At 44.5% G+C, this 21,206-nt stretch overlaps 1 protein-coding gene across 1 annotated transcript in view; it reads left to right on the top strand.

Moving 5' to 3' along the window:
* Nucleotides 1-21,206, top strand: part of LOC310785719 (uncharacterized protein) — a gene marked incomplete at its 3' end in the record, with an annotated part of 93,232 nt that overhangs the window by 45,055 nt on the left and 26,971 nt on the right. Inside the window, exons 3-4 of the mRNA XM_083646855.1 lie at nucleotides 16,361-16,498; nucleotides 19,553-19,657. Of these exons, the coding sequence (XP_083502981.1) occupies nucleotides 16,361-16,498; nucleotides 19,553-19,657 (243 nt within the window). The remainder of the gene's footprint in view (nucleotides 1-16,360; nucleotides 16,499-19,552; nucleotides 19,658-21,206) is intronic.

Genomic DNA, 21,206 nt, shown 5'->3' on the forward strand with positions numbered 1-21,206 from the left:
GAGAAGGGAGGGGGAGAGCGGTGGGATGTGGGGGAGGAGAGAGCATGGAAAGAGAGGAGGTGGGGAGGGAAGGGGAAATGTGGGAGAGGAGAGAACAGGAAGGGGGAAGTGGGTAAGGAGCAGGGGAAGGGGGAAAGAGAAAGAGAGGGGGGGGGAGAAGATCAGACAAACTGACTACTCTAGACATTAACCAGAACTAACTAGGACACAGGGGATCTAGCTAATCTACAGCCTATTCTGGCCTGTCCTATTCTGCTCTAGTCTGATCTTAGCCTGAACACTATAACAGGTCTACAGCCTATAGTTAGGCTGTAGCTAATCTATCGCCTACCTGCACCTGTACGTCAAATACGTTGAATTTAAAATGTTTAAGCACGTCTAAAGTATGCACATGACATGTGCACCTATGTGCAGTGAATATGCCACTGTCTCTGACTTGTCTTATCACTCTACTGCCTTATTGCTTGTTGTGTCTCTTGTTGTTTTTGCACTCATATGCCCTGTTATATTTGTACTATGTTGTAAACGGAGTCCACAGCACAAGAATTTCACACGTGATACTTGTACCACGGAGTGACAATAAAAATCTTGAATCTTGAATCTTGAATCTTGAATCTTACCTAAGCTATTCTAACCTACCGGCAGCCCTCGACCAGTGATGGTGAGCACCAATGCCCCCCACCCCGGCCCCCGCCCCACACACATAAGGCGTGGGAGAGAAGGCCAGGCCGGGACACAGCGGCACTCCCTCACCCCCAGTGCACGCAAGAAAACCTTTCCACCACTTGGATTGCCTCAGTGACTGGGCTGAGGAGGAACCTTGTGAGGCCGATGTACTGTAGGGGTCCAGCTATGGACCCCATCTGAGGACCCCCCTCCGAGACAGGCCGAGAGATGCCAGGCTAAACCATTTACAGAGTTTCAGATTATGGAAATAAAATTTACAAAAGAACAGAAAATGTAAAAAGGAGTCCAACAAAAGGAATATGAAAATGTAGTCTTTAAATTATCCTAAGATCAGGGAAGAGAGTTGAAAATGTAAAAAGTAGAGTCCAAAAAGACATCGATTAAGAGGAGAGGAGGGGATGATAGGGGTCGGAGGTGATGATGAGGCCAGGGGAAGGCGGGGGAAGGACGTCCTCCCCTTCCCCTGGGCAGGCAGGTGAAGGAGTAGTGGGTAGGTGGGCCGGAGTGACGACAGGTGACCAGGATGATGAGGATAGGGGTCGGTGGTGATGATGAGGCTGGGGTGTCAGGGTGTCAGACAGGCGAAGGAGTAGTGGATAGATGGCCTAGAGTGACGACCGGCAGCTGGGACGCTGACGACCGGACCTAGGGCTACAGCGGCGGGGGTGTACATCAGGCCAATGAAGGACACCTGAGGAGAGAGAGAAGAGGAGAGGGGGGAGAGCCGGTACGGAGGATGACGACCGGATCCAGGGCTGCGGCGGCGGGGGTGTACGTCAGGCCAATGAAGGGCAGGGAGGGAGAGAGCCGGTACAGAGGAATCTGCGCAGGGGTGGAACTACATTTGGCAGCTAATAATTTCCTGTCGATACTGTTGGGACAATTGATACTATATTACAAAGTCAAGTCTAGATTTATACTGATACTGCTGGCTTGAGACAGCCCGCTCAGCAGTTCAGGACTAGGTTTATTCAGCGGATATTATAGATATTCTATCCATTCTGTCAATACTAGGATGACTAATACTATACTGCTAATTCAGGTCTAGGTAGTCTAGGTCTAAGTTTAGACTGATACTGCTGGCTTGTGATAGCCCGCTCAGCAGTTCAGGACTAAGTTTATTCACCAGCTATTAGATTTTCTATCTAAGCTACTGGGTCGACTGATGCCATATTATTAAATTAGGTCAAGTCTAAGTTTATACTGATACTGCTGGCTTGTGAATTTATACTGTGAATTGCTCAACAACACTGATGTCAATTGGAGAACCGATGGCACACAGTTGCACAGTCGTACAGATACACATGGCGCACAGTTGCCCAACTGTGAATTGCTAAACTGTGATGTCACTCGGGCAGTTGTGATGTCATCAGTGATGTCACTGGAGCAACTGTGATTGAAGCCCGATGGCGCACGTTTGCCCACATCTCTAGTCTCCACCCGAATTGAGCGCGTGCAACACGTAAGTTTTCTAGTGTGTTTCTATATGCAAATTTACAGAACTAACCAGGTGAGAAGTAAGCAGTGCAGACATCAGTGTGTTATAAATCACTGATGACATCACAATTGCTTAAGTGACATCACTGATGACATAGTATATGACATCACTGATGATGTCCCAATGTGTATGACATCACTGATAATGTCACAAAGTCTATGCCATCATCAGTGGGTATGACATCATCAGTCACCACTGGCCCACTTGATGATTGTGGGGCATGACATCATCAAAACAATTTGAATCTAGGGGTCATTCTCAAGACGGCGGCTGCCGGAATCTTAACATCTCAATTACTATTCAACCATCGTGCCATGTTAAAATGCCGTAAAACTTCCAATAAGAGCCTGGTCCCCAATTGCCGCCAGGTCTCCAATAAACGCCTGGGGTCAAACTCAATTTTGCACATAAGCACCGGTCTTCCAATAACAGTTATTGTTATTATTGGTTATTAGAAAAAAAAATTCAGTGATCCCAATAGACTACTTGCACAACTCCACTACTTCCTGAAATGAGTAGGGCATCTTGGTTTCCTGTCCTACACTATTGGATGAACTGATTAATGTCAGGTGTGCCTTACTGCTGCAGTCACAACAACAGTGATCAGGCACACCTGACATTAATCAGTTCATCCAATAGTGTAGGACAGGAAAGCAAGATGCCCTACTCATTTCAGGAAGTAGTGGAGTTGTGCAAGTAGGGATATATTTACCATATTATGAGCATTTTGATACTGCTGACCAGGAAATCTGTACAAAAAATAATAATCGCCTGGGTCAATTTTGTACAATAAAGAAATAACCGCCTGACTCCAATTGCCGCCTGGTCTCCTTTAAACGCCTGGGGTCAAACTCGATTTAGCATAATAAACGCCCGGGCCCTTATTGGAAGTTTTACGGTACCCATCTTTATACCATCTTCACCTGTCCAGTGATCACGGACCAATAGCAGGCGGAGCTGCGGCTCTGTGGAAAAGCCCTGCGCTGCGTTCCATTACCCATACTTCCATGCTATTTAGTAGGCAAAAAAAAAGAATTAGTATGTCCCAATACATAATATGTCAGATGCAGTATGCCAAGAGTACCAGGATGTTGTACTACATCAGCTCGTATTTCGCAGTATGGATCGATGCATGCTGCGCCAGCCAATCTGCCCCACAATCCTTTTACGTCGTTACGTCACAAGTTACGTCGCACTGACTGAGCTGCGTGTATAATCCACGCCCCACCTCCATGACGCCGACACGGAAGACAACAGAACACTCGTGGTACTCACAGCAGACGCTCACAGCAGACGCAGCAAGAGCTGACAGTATAGTCGGCGGAAGTGAGCAAGAGGTCGGAGTTCAGGAAGCTCACGTGACGACAGATGTAGTGTGTCCCAATAGTATGCATTTTGCATGCTGCACACTACACTCCATACTTTGTGAGGGCAGCGGCAGTACATACTAAAAGAAAGAATTACAAGTATGGGTAATGGAACGCAGCGCTGGTCTCACACGAGCTGCGTGAAAACCAAGTGGCCAAAGATGGCCAAAACGCCAAACTAGAGGCTTCAGAACCTGAGTCCACACACACACACACACACACACACACACACACAGACACACACACACACACACACACACACACAGACACACGCACACACACACACACACACACACACACAGACACACACACACACACACACACACATGCGCACACACACACACGCTCAAATGCACTGACACAGAAATAAGATGTCTCTATTGTTGCTGCCACACAGAGGCCACATAGACTGAAAGATGGACAGAGTGTGTGTGTGTGTGTGTGTGTGTGTATGTGTGTGTGTGTGTGTGTGTGTGTGTGTGTGTGTGTGTGTGTGTGTGTTTGTGCATGCGTGAGCGCGCGTGTGCGCGCGTGCGCGTGTGTGTGTGTGTGTAGGGTTAGGGTTAGAGAGAGAGTTGGGAATCTGGATGAACAGCATCTCTCTCTCTCGCTTCCTCTGTCTTTCATACACACACATCGCTCTATGACCCTATTAATGTTTGATACTGTAAAGTGTTGTATAAAATATGTAATAACTTGCTCCTGCAGTATCGAGCCTCCCCCAAAAACCACTCCATACGCTGTTTGTACAGAAGCTCCCACACGCTCCCTCCTCCACACGCCCCCTCCGCTCCCAGGATGGTAGTTATCCTCTTAAGCATCGGCGGGCCGCCACACATTAAAACGTCTTCACTGCCCTCTGCTGGCGCCCATTGTCTTAGTATATACTGAACCAGCATACCGTTTGAAAGCTATGCTTGTCGTCGTTTGATTGACACCATGCTTGGCCCATTACATGCTTCCAATCTCGGGATATAAGCTCAAACAGCCAACTAGCTTCACTTCTGAAAACGTGACGTCAACTGGTTCCGCCTCTCAAACACTGGTCCAATCACAATTGATGCTGAAAATGATTGACAGTTCGAGTAGCCACTAAAATTCTGAAAAAGCCATGTGCTTGCTGAAGGAGTCACTTCAACATGAAGCTCTGTATCTCGCTGCGTAAGACCTGCGTAAAGTCACGCTGATATTTCCACACGTGTGCGCTAATTAGATGGTCGGTGCGTAACCGTGCGTAAACCAGCTTGTAGCTTGCTTCTCGGCTGTTCTCTCTCGTTTTATGGTTTGGTGTGAGTTTGGTGGAGTTGGGATAATGTCAAAAACAACTTTTACAACTGGAGACCCACTGGAACTTGTTCTCAAAGGACGAGAGACTGCGAGGAGGAAAACGAAAGCGACCAATTTGTAGATTGGGCGAGGGCGAAGGAGAGGACATTACACTGGACACGTGAGTATTTTATTATATTACGGTGTTTCTATATAAATATACTAACGTCCAGCCGGACGGGACATAGATGACGTGAATCTTGACTTGCAATTCGTGCGTTTATTACAATCAACATGTCACTATTTGGGCTCTGACCTATAGCCTACTAAAACTACGTGTTTAGTTTAGCTTTCACAAGCAGTAGCCTACTAAATGAGCATTAGGTGTGTGTGTGTGTGTGTGTGTGTGTGTGTGTGTGCGTGCGTGCGTGCGTGCGTGCGTGCGTGTGCGTGTGTGTGTGTGTGTTATTGTGTGATCAGCTGATATGTGAGGGTGTGAGCTGTAAAAAAAAAAAAAAACGTTTTCTCTAGTTTTGTAAATGACTAAGTGATGTTTATTTTCATATAACAGGCAATCATCTGTTGAAGATGAAGATGAGGATTGGGAGCCTGTCAAGCAGCCAAGATTGGAGGAGCCGGACAGTGAGGACGAGCCGGACAGTGAGGAGGAGCGGAACCAGTTGCGCAGCGCCTGACAATATTGATGATTTCACAATGTCTCTTATGACATCTTAGTATCTGTTTCAAATCTTCAGTGTTGATACTTTTGACAACCCTAGTCTGAATAAAAACGGCTTTTCTACCATAGCACTTGTACTGACTCCGTTGTATGCACAAACTTTAGTTTCACAAAGGGGAAAATGCAGCATAATATGTTTATGATTCAGTTACTCTATGTGTAACCTTTCATTAGAGCCCAAGATTATGACTGTACGTTGAAGCGTTCAAGAGTTATAGGGCCCTATCGTTGCAATCGGCCGCCTAGCGCAGTTAGTGGGTGTGGACCAGCGCACTCGCTATCTTGGTATCGGCGCTACACGCAGCCTCAACCATTATAACCACGCCTTTTAAGCGTAAAATTATGCACAGTCCGCTCATTGGAGAAGTGCAGTACGCTTGCCTTTTAAGCTCCAATTCCAGGAGAAATCCGGTAAAACCAGACAAAGCCAAGCCTCTGCCCCCCCCCCCTTCCTTCATCCCGTCTGTCTCCATATATAGGCTATTATTCCATATTATTATGCTTCTCAAACCAATCTAACTGCAGTTTAAATACTGCAAGCATGTAAATACGCTACACTATAACAAGATCAAAGTGAAAAGAATGTTCTAAATGCATCAGCTAGAAAAATATAGCCTATCCCTATATGATGAGATGAATTAGATTGGTGAAAGTTTGTCCAGAAAGATATTGTTTTCTCTCCCCTGCTGCAGGTAGAATGATGCACATAAATATACCCTACATTATGTAAAGTCATTGCATAAATGTGTTTTTATTGTAAAACTAAATGTGAAGTAGGGCCAAGTTATTGGAGCGGACATCACAGTATAGCACATGACAGTAGAGTTCCGCTGTCACTTATCTAAATCACGTAAAATCGACAAGGGATATATATAGGCCCAGGAGGACATATATGTTTCACATAGGGTGGTGTTTTCATTTCAATGTTTTATTTGGTCCAATATTGAAATGTTCTACAATTGCAGGTTGTGTTACCATTACACATTATTTAGATCTACCTTTATATATATTTCGGCTCATTTGGTTGCTATTTAGTAGTGAAATGGAGTACCACAATGCATGCTGGGACATGCCAGGCAGTGAACTTACAACTTCTTTGTGTGTTGTGTCTGTCTGAGCGAGGGAGTCAGAGAGAGAGAGAGAAGGGTGACAGAGAAGAGGCAGAAGAGCGCTCCTCGCAACTGGCGCACTGAATAGGCCTGGTTTCAGAGAGAGACAGAGAAGGGTGACAGGGGAGAGGCAGAAGAGCGCTCCTCGCAACTGGTGCACTGAATAGGCCTGGTTTTCAAAAGCGCAAAGCGCTAAATTTACGCCAGTTGGGAAGATATCATTAGGCCTGCATTTAAGGCCGACATGCCCATTCTCGCCCATTCAGGGAGAGCGCCACGCCCATTCTGCCTAAAGCGCATTTGCCAGCGTAAAGCCATGTTGATATCTTCCCGAGGCAGGCGCAAGGCACGTTTTTTTGCATTTAAGGCCCGTTTTAGCGCTGAAGGCCTGTGGGAGAATAGGGGCCATAGTGTTTTTATCATAGGAATGTGACTGTGGATACCAAGTGTCCTTTTGGAGTCTCCAATGTCCTTTTTTGAAATTCGCCTAAAAATATCATTAGAAAAACATGTGTAAAACACTCATTTTCTGTGTTATTGTTATCAAATTTGGACCTGAACTAGGAAAGACTTCAGGCTATGGCCCCATTGTGTTTTCCAGCTAATAACTGCCAGCTACAGTCATCTGCAGGCATCTGTTTGCAAAATAATTCAGACGAAAACTAAAAAAACGTTTATTTCAGTGTGGTCAAACCTCTGTAACTCTATGACAGTAGCACGTAGAGTAATTCTGACTGTTGTGAAAGAAATTCTGAGGTGTTTCCTTTCAAAAGAGGCCAAAACTATGCATCAGCTACAAATGGTTCAAGAATAGCTTTCAATTTACTTTGGGTATGCATTGCATAGGCGTTTTTTGCAAATTTGGCATGATGCTTAAAGGATGGCTTTCCCGTGTGGAATATGAATATATATTAAATCTCACGCCCCTAAGGTTTTCAAATCCGTTGAAATTTTTGAAATTGGTTGTTTACAGCCAGAGATATCAACCAAAATCCACTCTGTGTGTGGGGGGGGGCTGGTGGGGGGGAGGGGCGGGTGCGGGGAGCCGAAATCCTACAGTTCCCACAATGCACTGGGCTCGCGTGGCCTTAGATTCCACGCCCACCCCTCAGGCATTTGGCTGATATCAAACTCCAGTAGGTGGCGGTAATGCACATATACCGCCATAAAACTCAAAGAAGAAGAAGAAGGCTTTGACATAAAAACATTATGAGAAGAAGAAAAAATCAAAAATAAAATTGCCTCCAAATTGCACCAAATTTAAACCGAAGTATATATGTCGGGAGATGTCTTCATAAAAAAAAATGCATGCATTTTAAGGCATTTTCCAAGGAGTTACGCGCATCTGATGTTGTAACTATTTCATGTAAAAATGTGTAAAAACGGGTACATTGCTCAGCGTTGATTTCGTTACTTCAACGCACCTACTACTAGATGTAAAATTTGACGAGCTTTCCAATGCCACCAGTCCCGTGTCTGTCTGTGCTTCCGTTCCCGAGATATGGTCTCTTTGCAAGGAGCTATGGGAAGCTAATATTAGCTACCGTAGGCTAGGCGGTCGAAAAAGATGGCTGCCTTTTGTTTTTCTTCTTGATAGCTCTGGCTGTAAACAACCAATTTCAAAAATTTCAACGGATTCGAAAACCTTAGGGGCGTGAGATTTAATATATATTCATATTCCCCACAGGGAAGCCATCCTTTAAGAGGTTATCTTACCGTCCCCAAAAAAAATCAGCAGGAAGTAAAGTAGAGCATTCTCCTATCGTGCTCCATATCCCTGGGAACCTGGAACCAGCTTCCCCAATCAGGGGAGGCTGGCTCCATCAATATTTTCAAAACCAGACTTAAAACTGTATTATTATTATTATTATTATTACTATTATTATTATTATTATTATTATTATTATTATTAGTAGTAGTAGTAGTAGTAGTAGTATTATTATTATTATTTATTTTATTTATTCTCACAAGCATATGATATTATTTGAGTGTACTATATTTTTACTATTATTCTTCTCAATGTGACTGATTTAATACCTGTGTTTCAAAGTAAAGGAGGATCCTGGAGCACTCGATTCACTGGAAAGTGATTTTAATAAGGTGCAGTCACTAACGTTTTGACGCACAGTGTCTTCATCAGAGTCAAGCAAACGTTAGTCACTTCACCTTATTAAAATCACTTTCCAGTGAATCGAGTGCTCCAGGATCCTCCTTTATTTTATCATACTGTCCTGTTCTGATAGCACCAACCTCCCTCTGTGGAGGGGCTGAAGCGCAAGAGACTCCTTCTACACCTGTGTTTTAACTCCCTTCCCTTTAACCTATTGTTCTTATTGTAGCTCTTTGTCTCTGCTTTATTTGACTTCCTTTCAACTCCATCATGCACTGTATCATCATGTCTTATAGACCCTTTTCACGGGGACCATTTTGTGTCAAAAAGGCAGAATAAACACAGGTGCAAGCAAAGCACTAATAGATAGATAGATAGATAAATAGATAAATACTTTATTAATCCCGAAGGAAATTCTGTTGTACAGCAGCTTCCAGTTGCACATACAAATAACAAAGTACAGATGAAGGATAAAAAGCATGTTAAAATACTAAAAAAGAAGAGGCAATAAAAAGATAAACAAGATAAAAAAGATAGGAGAGCCAGTCCTGGCAGGGACATGGAAATAAGAGAGGTAAACAAGTGCCTGTGCCTGTGCAGTGCACAAACATATGCATAGAGAAAGTGCCTGCAGTACATACACAAATAAATACTAAAATCTCAAGTCTAAAGTCTTAAGTCTCAGGTTGCTGGGGCCACGCCTCCACGCCCCCTGCACAATGGGGAGGCATTGTACAGCCTGATGGCCCGTGGAACAAAAGTGTTCTTGGTGCGCTATTTCTTGCAGCCAAGAGAGATCAGCCTGCGACTGAAGGCACTTCTCTGGCTGACCAGAGTGCTGTAGAGAGGGTGGAAAGGGTTGTCCATGATGGCAAGCAGCTTGGCCAAGGACCTTCTCTCCACTAGAGTTGTAAGGGAGTCCAGCTCCATACCGACCACGGAGCCAGCCTTCTTAACCAGCTTGTCCAACCAACTTGCATCCCTCTGTTTAATGTTGCCTCCCCAGCACACCACAGCATAGAAGAAGACGCTGGCCACCACGGACTGGTAAAACATCTGCAGCATTTTACTGCAGACATTGAAGGACCTGAGCCTCCATAAGAAGTAGAGCCGGTTCTTGCCCTTCTTATAGAGTGCGTCAATGTTCAGTAACCAGTCCAGTTTGTCATCCAGGTGTACTCCGAGGTACTTGTAAGAGCGAACCACCTCCACATCCACCCCCTCAATGGAGACCGGCCGCACCGGAGTCCCGTGCTTCCCAAAATCCACCACCATCTCCTTGGGCTTGGAGGTGTTCAGTTGGAGATGGTTCCTCTTACACCAACTGACAAAGTCCTCGACCAGGCCCCTGTACTCCTCCTCCTGCCCCCCCGATACACCCCACAATGGCGGTGTCATCTGAGTATTTCTGTATGTGGCATGACTCGGACTTGTGCTGAAAGTCTGCAGTGTAAATTGGGAACAGGACAGGAGCGAGAACGGTCCCCTGTGGGGCCCCCGTACTACTCACCACCGTCTCGGAGACACAGTCCCGCAGTCTTACGTACTGTGGTCTTCCGGTTAGGTAGTCAGTAATCCAGGTTACCAGGGGGGCGTCGACCTGCAGCTCTTCCAGCTTGTCTCTCAGCAGGTGGGGCTGGATGGTGTTAAATGCGCTGCTGAAGTCAAAATACATAATCCTCACAGCATTGCCCGTGGTGTCAAGGTGGGTGGCCACCCGGTGCAGCAAGTAGGTGACAGCGTCGTCCACTCCTAGCTGCTCCTGGTAGCCAAACTGAAGAGGGTCCTGAGCGTGACTGACCTGTGGTTTGATAAGACGAATGACTAGCCGCTCCATGGTCTTCATCACATGTGATGTTAGGGCCACAGGTCTGAAGTCATTCAGCTCACTGGGGAACCTCTTCTTGGGCAACCTCTTCTTGGGCACCGGGACGATGCATGATGTCTTCCAGAGATCTGGGACCCTCCCTAGACTCAGGCTCAGGTTAAAGATGTCCTGGAGGGGCTCACCCAGTTGGGCAGCACAGGCTTTGAGCAGTCTCGGACACACCCTGCTGCCTTACCTGGACGGAGCCTCCCAAGCTCCCTCCTAACCTGGTCTGTAGTATATCCTCTTTTATATTAAAGAGGTTGACCAAGAGAAAGTGGGTAGAATTATCAATAAATTAAGTAACTCAAAGGCAAAGGATCTGTTCGGGCTGGATACTGCTTTTATTAAAACACATAGCGCCACCCTGATCAAACCTATAACTCATATGATAAACACCTCCATAAGAACTGGTAAATTCCCACAAAGCTGGAAAACAGCAACCATCATACCAATTTTCAAAGCTGGAGCACCAAATCTAGCTAGCAACTATAGACCAATTGCTATTCTACCCGTTTTCTCAAAAGTCCTGGAAAAAGTTGTTGCAGAACAACTCATTGACCACCTAGAAAGCAATAAACTTATTTACCCCAAACAATTCGGATTCAGGGCAGGGTTTTCAACGGAAACGGCTAACTGCTACCTCACTGAAAACATCGAGTTCACTGGACAAGGGTAATATAGTGGGAGCGGTGTTTTTAGACCTTAAAAAGGCCTTTGACACCGTAAACCACAAGATTTTATTAAATAAACTTACAACTTTTAATTTTTCAGAGCAAGCAACCGGCTGGTTTGCTTCATATCTCGGCTGTAGAGAGCAATGTGTTAAAATCAGAGGAAAACACTCAATCCCCCGACAATCAAGAATGGGCATTCCACAAGGCTCGATCTTGGGGCCTTTGCTCTTTAGCTTATACATAAATGATCTACCAGCATGTTGTAAAAGTGCTGGTTGTCAAATGTACGCTGACGACACAGTCATTTATGTATCAGCTAAAACCCCTTTTCCAGCAGCTGAGATACTAACTAATGAAATGAAGGCTGTATCCCAATGGCTCAAAAACAACCACCTAACTCTGAATCTCACTAAGACTGTATCTATGTGTTTCTCCATAAGAAGGAGAGCACAAGACAGTCTCATAATACAAATAGATCGAGAGGAAATAAAAGAGGTCAACGATTTTAAATTCTTAGGTGTCATCTTGGATTCTCAACTCAAATTTGACAAACATGTGAAAAAAATATGCAAAACAGTCAAGATAAATTTGAACTGCTTTAGAATGATAAGACATTACATACCTCTCAAGGCAGCTCAACTGTTCATGCATGCCATGATATTTTCTCACTTATCCTACTGTGTAACTGTATGGGCCCAGGCTTCACAGGCAACTGTCAAACCTGTCACACTGTACAAACAGGCACTGAAAATAATGGATCGAAAACAAATGAAATGGCATCACTGTAAAATTCTACACAAGTACAAGCTGCTCAGTTTTGACAGCTTCATTAAGTTTTCATTTGTCAAATTGATTTTTAAATGTGTGAATAATCTCGTCCCAGCCGTACTTTCACCATATGTCACAAAAATAAACAGCAACAGAATTGCCACAAGGGGATCAGCGAATGGCAATTGTAGAGTGGCCCAACGCAAAACTACCTTCGGTCAGTCATCCTTTTCAGTAAAAGGGATACACATGTGGAATTCCCTACCAACAGAAATAAAAATGCAAACTAATCTGAAAAGCTTTAATGAAAAGGTGAAACACTGGCTGAAGCAAAATCAAACCTGCGACCATTGATCACTGATGTAGTGGTGTAATTCTACTGTAAATCTTGTATGATGTAGTAGCATAATTTTACTGTAAATTTTGTATGATCGTGTCACAATTTTTATGTTTGCACTTTGTTTAGATTATGTTTTTTATTAGAAAAGCCTACCCAGGGACAGGGATTGCAAATTAGATATCCTATATGCATCGCATATGTTTCATGTTCTTGTAACTTGTTACAATGATTCTTGCATTGTCCCTGACAAATAAACTAATAAATAAATAAAATAAAATAGTGATGGTGGGGGGAGGGGAAGGGGTTGCTATTGCTGTGGGAGTGGTGGCAGTATGAGGAGGGGTGCAACGGCAGCCATGAACTGTGCTGCAGAGTTGGTGGCAGGGGGGGAGAGAGGAGGAGGGGACAGGGTGAGGGGGGGATGAGCCAGCCGGGAGGTGAGGGCCAGTTGAGCTGTAGGCACTGCATTTGGGACAGGGCAGACTTGGGCTCCTTAGTCAAGAAAAGGTTAAACTCATTAGCCCTGCCCGCATCTCCCATTGCACTGCTGTTCTTCTGCCCACAGCCTGTGATAGTCCTCATTCCACTCCAGCCTGCGTTGTTCTGCTTCAGCTTCAGCTCAACCTTCCTCCTGTAGCCCTCCTTTGCCTCTCTCAGCAGATGCTTGAGCTGACCTTGGATACGCCTCTGCTCCTCCTTGTCTCCGTCTCTGAAGGCTCTTTTCTTCTGGTTGAGAAGGGCCTTGACGTCGCTGGTAATCCAGGGTTTATTATTACGGTAACAGCGTACAGTGGTAATGGGAATGACATTATCCATACAAAAGTGAATATAGTCAGTGATGCAGTGTGTCATGCCATTGATGTCATCTCCATATGACTCCTGCAGCATGCTCCAGTCTGTAGACTCATAACAGTTCCTGAGAGCATCAACAGCCTCAGGTGTCCATTTCCTGAATGAGCGGGTGGTAGTGGGCTGTGTCAGCCCCCGGGGTGTGTACTGAGGGACCAGGCAGACCAGATTATGATCAGATCTGCCCAGTGGTGGGAGGGCTGCAGCACTGTAGGCTTTCTTCACATTAGCATATAGGAGGTAAATTGTCCTGTTTTTCCTAGTGCAGCAGTCCACATACTGCTGAAAACCAGTGAGTGTAGAGGCAAGGGTGACGTGGTTGAAATCTCCAGATATCGCGATAAATGCATCAGGATGGATGTTGAGTCTGGAGCCTCGTGATAGTTGTGTGTATGACGTCACATGCCGACGTAGCATCTCCCCGTGGTGGGATGTAGACAACAACAGCGATGGCATGAGAGAATTCTCTCTGTAGATAGTAAGGTCTGAGACTTACTGCCAGCAATTCAACGGATTACACCATCTACTGTTAACGAACAGAGCGAGCCCTCCGCCTTTGCTCTTCCCACTCGTATGTTTGTCTCTGTCCGCTCTCATGCGTGTGAAGCCAGCTACATCCACACATGAGTCCGGTAAATTGTCGTTCAACCAGGTCTCCGTAAAACACATTAAACTGCACTCACGGTAAGCCTTCTGACTCCTCACAAGTGCCGCCAGCTCATCCGCCTTGTTGACCAGGGAATTCACGTTCCCCATCACGATCGACGGGAGGAAAGGCTTGAACCTCCACTTTTTAGCCTTTAGCTTAGCTTTTAGCTTCACGCCGGCCCTGCACCCCCGGTACGGTCGTTTCAGTTCATCCGGGATTAGGTGTTTAACCGCGGTTTGTCTTGTGCGTCGTAGGGACAGCATCTCCTCCCTTGAATAAACAAAGGATCCAGCTCTATTAAGCTTCTCAACAATCATAGCCACAATGTACAGTATGTGAAAAGGTAGGCAGAGGAAAGTAGAAGGGAAAAACCTTACAAAGGTAACTTAACAAGACAAAAAGAGACAAGAGTACACGGAAGCTACTGACGTGCTGCCACGCGTGCGGCGCACACACAGGAATCCAATGTAAACCCTCATTAGTGTTTTGCTTGCACCTGTGTTTACCCTGCCTTTTCAACACAAAATGGCCCCCGTGAGAAGGGTCTATTGTACTGTTCTATGATGCTTTCTTTAACTGTGAAGTGTTTCGGGACCATGGCTCATGGTGATTTTACACTATATATAAATAAAATTGAATTGAATTGAATGAAATTGAATTGAATTGAATCAGTGATGTCATAAGACTGATGATATTGTAGCGATCCTGGGTCTGGGTGGATAAAGCGAGCACGTTGGTCCTTGGCCAAGAGGATTGTCCCTTTGGTCGGATGGTTAATGTGTTGGGCTTGTAAGTTGGAGATCTCGGCTTCAAAACCAGCCTCACCTGTGCCGTTACAATATCATTAGTGATTGCTGCCAATTTGTGCCGATCCTACAATAAAATGGATCTGACTTTTTAAGACTTTTTGTCTTGTCTATAGTTCTGTGCGCGAGTCCTCCACTGCTTGCTATCAATATCATTAGTGATGTCATAAGGTGGCACACACACACCCCCGCGCACGCATGTAAACTTAAGGGAGCAACACAAACACACAATAGGGCAGGCGAGGCCACGCGGCAGCCAAGCTATGGGCGAGGCCACGCAGCAGCCGAGCTGCGTATGTGAAATAGTATGCGAAAGCGTATGCGAAATAGTATATAAATTTTGGTTTACCGTACAACACTACGTAGGTTGGGTAGAGGGAGTGGATAGGGGAATCTGGGTGGTGAGAAGGACCGTGGTGAGGGAGGGGGGAGGGGCTAGGGGAAAGGGGCCGTATTTAGGGATAGGAAGGTCATAGAGCAGGGGTTGGCAACCTTTTTGATATGAAGTGCCATTTTCAAAGTTGCTTGTCAGTCAGAGTGCCACACCAACATTAATGACTCGCACATCAACATTTAAATCTCCAACGGATCTGTAATCTTATTCCATCCCAAATCAGGACATTGAAATGAGAGCACTATACAAGATACACAGCGCGGTCTTTCTCTGTCTTCCGCGCTGGCATTTTTCATCTGCTTTCTGCTGCCATGGAAGGCAACCAATCAGAGGCAGAGTAGAGTGGGTCACTACTGTAAATATCCTAAATAACATGCAGTGCAATTGCAAATGGCTGTGAAATGTCATTTGGCAGGGCACATCAACATTTCTACAAAGAAATCTCAATTGCGCACTTATTGCTATTCTACGCTGCCATGCCGCTTTTTACCCCTTCGCTGTGTGTGTGTGTGTGTGTGTGTGTGTGTGTGTGTGTGTGTGTGTGTGTGCGTGCGTGCGTGCATGCGTGCGTGCGTGCCTGTGTGAGAGAGAGAGAGAGAGGGGGGGCGGGGGGGAATAAGTATTTTCCTTTTGGTTTACTTTAGTACTTTAGTTTACTTTAAAGGGACAGTTCACCCCAAAATCAAAATCAAACATATTTTCCCTCTCACCTGTAGTGCTACTTATCCGTCCAGATGGTTTTGGTGTGAGTTGCTGAGTTTTGGAGATATCGGCCGTAGAGCCTTCTCACCAATACAATGGAACTGGATGGCCCTCGGCTTGTGGTGCTCAAAGCACCAAAAAAATTGATTTGAAAAGCTCAACAGCAATGTCTCTTTCCAGAAATCAGGACCTGGTTAGCAAAAGTCAATTGGAAAATGATCCTACTTCTGACTTCAATTATGACCTCAGTAAACACTTTCCTAATGTGTTTATGGTCTCAAGTACTTTAAAGTTTTCTTCAATACAGCATGATGTTAATTTAGTAAATTATGGTCCCATTTAGAGTCAAATAGACAATGAAACAGACTATGCTTGACAGGTCGCCTGTCCAGTGATCATGCAGCTTGCCGATGACGGTCCATGTGTGTGTGTGTGTGTGTGTGTGTGTGTGTGTGTGTGTGTGGGTGTGGGTGTGTGTGTGTGTGTGTGTGTGTGTGTGTGTGTGTGTGTGTGTGTGTGTGTGTGTGTGCAGGTGAATGCTGAGCGGAGGGCCCAGGAGGTGTTGGACCTGGCAGACTGCGAGCGCTCAGAGGAGTTGAGGAAGCCGAAGAGTCGCAGCAAGAAGAACCACAGCCGCTTCACGCTGCTGCGCCACCGCCAGTCCACCATGGTGCAGTGAAAGTGTTTCAGTTCAATTCTTTCATATATTCCTTTAAACCCCTCCAGCGTTTTCTCTAAGCCTTCAGTTTAGTTATTTCACATAGGTCTTCAATAACCCAGATTCACAACCACACAGTAACAAAACAAAACAAATCTTCCAACGAAATGACAACAACCGGATTATTTTATACCCCAAATTATTCTCTGTTAACCTGTTTCTTATGTTAACACATTCACTGCCAGCCGTTTTTTTTTTACTGTAGGTAGCTTCTGCCAGAGGGTTTTTTTGAGGATTCTGGCTCATCTTTCAAGACCCGAGGATTCTTTTCTGCTAAGATTTTGTGAACACAAAATATCTCAAAAGAACTAATAGAATGTGTGCTTTCTCTGTCTAAAAGAGTTCGTTTGTAGAGTTAGTAGTTATGTAGGCATTAGCACTTGAATACAGCATGGTTTCAGCGTCTGAAAATTTAAGCTGAGATAAATAGCTTTTTGTGAAATTCGATAGAACAGTCACTTTAACCATTCATTTTTGGCATCAGTAAGACGTCAGACATCTAAACAATAGTTTTGAACAGTAATTTCCTCCATAACAGCAGGAAACACCCCTCTCCTTCAAACTCCTCCCTCCGTGTGTGTTCTTCTTGGCTGCAGCGGGCGTGTCACAAGCTCGTTTCTGCTGCTGCTGTAACCTCGCGTCACCAGGCTCACTGCTTTGCTGCTGCTCCTGTCTGCTGGCGGCCGCTGGGCAAGTCTGGATGGGCTCGCTCGTTTCTTGGGTTTTCGGTTGAGAGCTTTGATGAAGCTTTTGCGATTCTGGTCTTATTTATGCTGCGTGTTTCAAAGGCCCCTATCGTTGCATCGGCGCAGTTTCTAGGCCGAGCGGCAGGCGCAGATCAAAGCAGTGGGCGTGGAAAGGCGCACTTGATATCGTCGTGCTGGCGCTAGATGCAGCCCAAAGCATTACAACCACGCCTTTTAGGCGTAAAATTATGCACCGTCATGCTCATTGGATAAGTGCAATAAACGAATCGCACGCTTGCCTTTTTAGCTCCAATTCCAGTGATCCCGCAAAACCAGACGAAAGCCAAACGCTCTGCCCCCCCCCCCCCTCCCTTCATCCAGCCTGTCTGTCTGCATTATAGGCTATTATTCCATATTATTATGCTTCTCAAACCAATCTAACTGCAGTTTCAATACTGCAAGCATGTAAATACGCTACACTATAGCAAGATCAAAGTGAAAATAATGTTCTATGCATCAGCTAGAAAAATATAGCCTATTAGATTGGTGAAAGTTTGTCCAGAAAGATATCATTTTCTCTCGCCTGCTGCAGGAAGGATGATGCACATAAATATACCCTACATTATGTCAAGTCATTGCATAAATGTGTTTTTATTGTAAAACTAAATGTGAAATAGGGCCAAGTTATTGGAGGGACATCACAGTATAGCAGATGCCATTAGAAGCGTTCCGCTGTTACTTCTCTAAATCACGTTAACTCGACAAGGGGTATATATAGGCCCAGGAGGACATATATGTTTCACTTAGGGTGGTGTTTTAATTTCGATGATTTATTTGGTCCAATATTGAAATGTTCTACAATTGCAGGCTGTGTTACCATTACACATTATTTTAGATCAACCTTTTATATCTATTTCGCCTCATTTGGTTGCTATTTAGTAGCGAAATTTAGTACCCAATTGCATGCTGGGGCATTCACAGGCAGTCAGAGAGAGACAGTCGTATTGTGCCTGTCAGACTGCCTGCAGCCTCAAAGCGGTACGGACGGAGATGTTTTACCCAGGCTGGAAGCGTTGTCACACAGGCTTGTGACAGTAACTCAACGCGGAAGGATTTATTTCACAATAAACTGGTAAACGCACACCAATGCCTGCTCCTGTCAGTAGGAGAGAGGGAGAGAGTGACACAGAGAAGGGTGACAGAGGAGAGAGGGGATGGACTGGCCCATTGAATAGGCCTGCTTTTCAAAGGCGCAAGGCGCTAAATTAACGGCAGGTCGGAAGATAGGAGTACGCCGGTATTTAGCGCCAACACGCCCACTTTGGCCCATTCTGGGACTGCGCCACGCCCATTCGGCCTAAAGCCCATTTGGCAGCCTAAAGCCATATTGATATCGTCCCAAAACAGGCGCAAGGCACGTTTTTTTGCGTTTAAGGCCCGTTTTAGCGCCGAAGGCCTGTGGGAGAATAGGGCCCAAAGTGTCTTGCACCCATAATCTATTATGCAAATTTGCAGTCCCCCCCCGCCAGCTCCCAAACGCGAAAGCGAAAGCGTTTTCGCCAATCCATTTTCATGAGAATGGCTTCCTCACACTGCTTTTTGCTTGCCTTCCTCTAGTCTGGAGAGCACTGTCGCCACTTAGTGGGTCGGTGGAATGGGTTGTACACGTTCGGTGGCTCCAATATTTTTATAGGAGACGTGGGGGGCATTGATCCACGTCCCACCGTCAAAAATTTTTTTTTTTTTTTTTTGACGACTCAACTCGTCATTGGCAGTCAACCGTTGGATTTTTTTTGACGAGTCAACTCGCCATTGGCAGTGAACGTGTTAACCTTATACCTTTTATTATTTTCTCAAAAGAAAGTGAAACCTCGAACTTCTTTTAGCAGTACCCCCGACGTCTTATTCTGGTGTTAACTTCTTACTATGGCGATACTAGTGCTCTGGCACTTTCGCATTCTTCCGGGCTCTTTGCTGCTGCTCAATGAATACAGTGACCCGATTGGACGGCACAAGAGTCTCTCTCAATGCTCATTGGATGAATACTACTGTCTATTTTATAGAGTCAATTTCTCTCTCCGTCACACACATGAACGCAGCATCAGCCTCTCGGCTCCCAGACAATTGGAGATCTCTTCCTACCAATCATCCGAGAACTTAAAAATACCGTATTGGTCCAAAATATATAAAACACGGTTTTTCCCAGCTGGAAATACGTCTTGTACCCCTCTTATATTTGGGGTCTAGATTTTAACATGTCATGTTTCATTCATAACAACAGCTGCGGCCCCCCCTCCCCTCTTTCTCTCTGTCCCTGTAGGCATCTAAGCTGATGTTTCTGGCAGTGAGTCCTGAGGAGAAGGAGTCATGGATAAACGCCCTAAACGTGGCCATCATCAAGGCCAAGAACCGTGTCCTGGATGAGGTGCGGCTTCACACTGATCAACATCAATGACACAAAGAAATGGTTAATAACTTTTAATAAAGGCTTATATGACACTGTGACATCATCAACATCAACGACACAAAGAAATGGTTAATAACTTTTAATAAAGGCTTATATGACATTGTGACATCATCAAAATCAATGACACAAAGAAATGGTTAATAACTTTTAATAAAGGCTTATATGACACTGTGACATCATCAAAATCAATGACACAAAGAAATAGTTAATAACTTTTAATAAAGGCTTATATGACACTGTGACATCATCAACATCAATGACACAAAGAAATAGTTAATAACTTTTAATAAAGGTTTATATGACACTGTGACATCATCAACATCAATGACACAAAGAAATAGTTAATAACTTTTAATAAAGGCTTATATGACATTGTGACATCATCAACATCAATGACACAAAGAAATGGTTAATAACTTTTAATAAAGGCTTATATGACACTGTGACATCATCAACATCAACGACACAAAGAAATAGTTAATAACTTTTAATAAAGGCTTATATGACATTGTGACATCATCAAAATCAATGACACAAAGAAATAGTTAATAACTTTTAATAAAGGCTTATATGACATTGTGACATCATCAACATCAATGACACAAAGAAAGGGTTAATAACTATTAATAAAAGCTTATATGACACTGACATCATCAACATCAACGACACAAAGAAATGGTTAATAACTTAAAGGCTTACGACACTGTGACATCATCAACATCAAGGCCACACAAGGGCCAATCACCTTTAATCAAGTTATGACCCAGAAAGGGTTAATCAGTTTTAATAAAGTTATGACCCAGAAAGGGTTAATCACTTTTAATACAGTTATGACCCAGATTGATTTACTTTGGCCCAAATAATGTGTTCTGGCCCCACCCCCTTATACATATATATATATATATATACAGTAGATAGATAGATAGTTAGATAGATAGATAGATAGAGATAGATAGATAGATAGATAGATAGACAGACAGACAGACAGACAGACAGACAGACAGACAGACAGACAGACAGACAGACAGAGAGAGAGAGAGAGAGAGAGAGAGATATAGACAGACAGACAGACAGACAGACAGACAGATAGATAGATAGATAGATAGATAGATAGATAGATAGATAGATAAATATGCTTCCGCCATCAAGTGAGCAGTCGACATCCATGTCTGTCCAGACTTTGACGTTTGAGCCAAATGTGAAGAAACTCTGTGATGTTTGTGAGGTTACAGTGACCTTGACCTTTGACCACCAAAATGTAATCAGTTCATCCTTGAGTCCAAGTGGATGTATGAGTCAAATGTGACGAAATTCCGTCAAGGCGTTCCGTCAAGGCGTTCGCATTAACGAAATAGAAAATGCATGACCTTGAACTTTGACCTTTGGCCGCCAAAATCTAATCAGTTCATTCTTGAGTCCAAGTGGATGTTTCAGCCAAATGCAAAGTGTTGTCTCTAAAATAACAAATTCAACATTAAATCATGTGTCGCTTGAAGCCTGAAGCATC

The sequence above is a fragment of the Poromitra crassiceps genome (assembly GCF_964638095.1).
Source record: "Poromitra crassiceps genome assembly, chromosome: 11".
In the NCBI taxonomy this organism is placed as follows: domain Eukaryota; kingdom Metazoa; phylum Chordata; class Actinopteri; order Beryciformes; family Melamphaidae; genus Poromitra; species Poromitra crassiceps.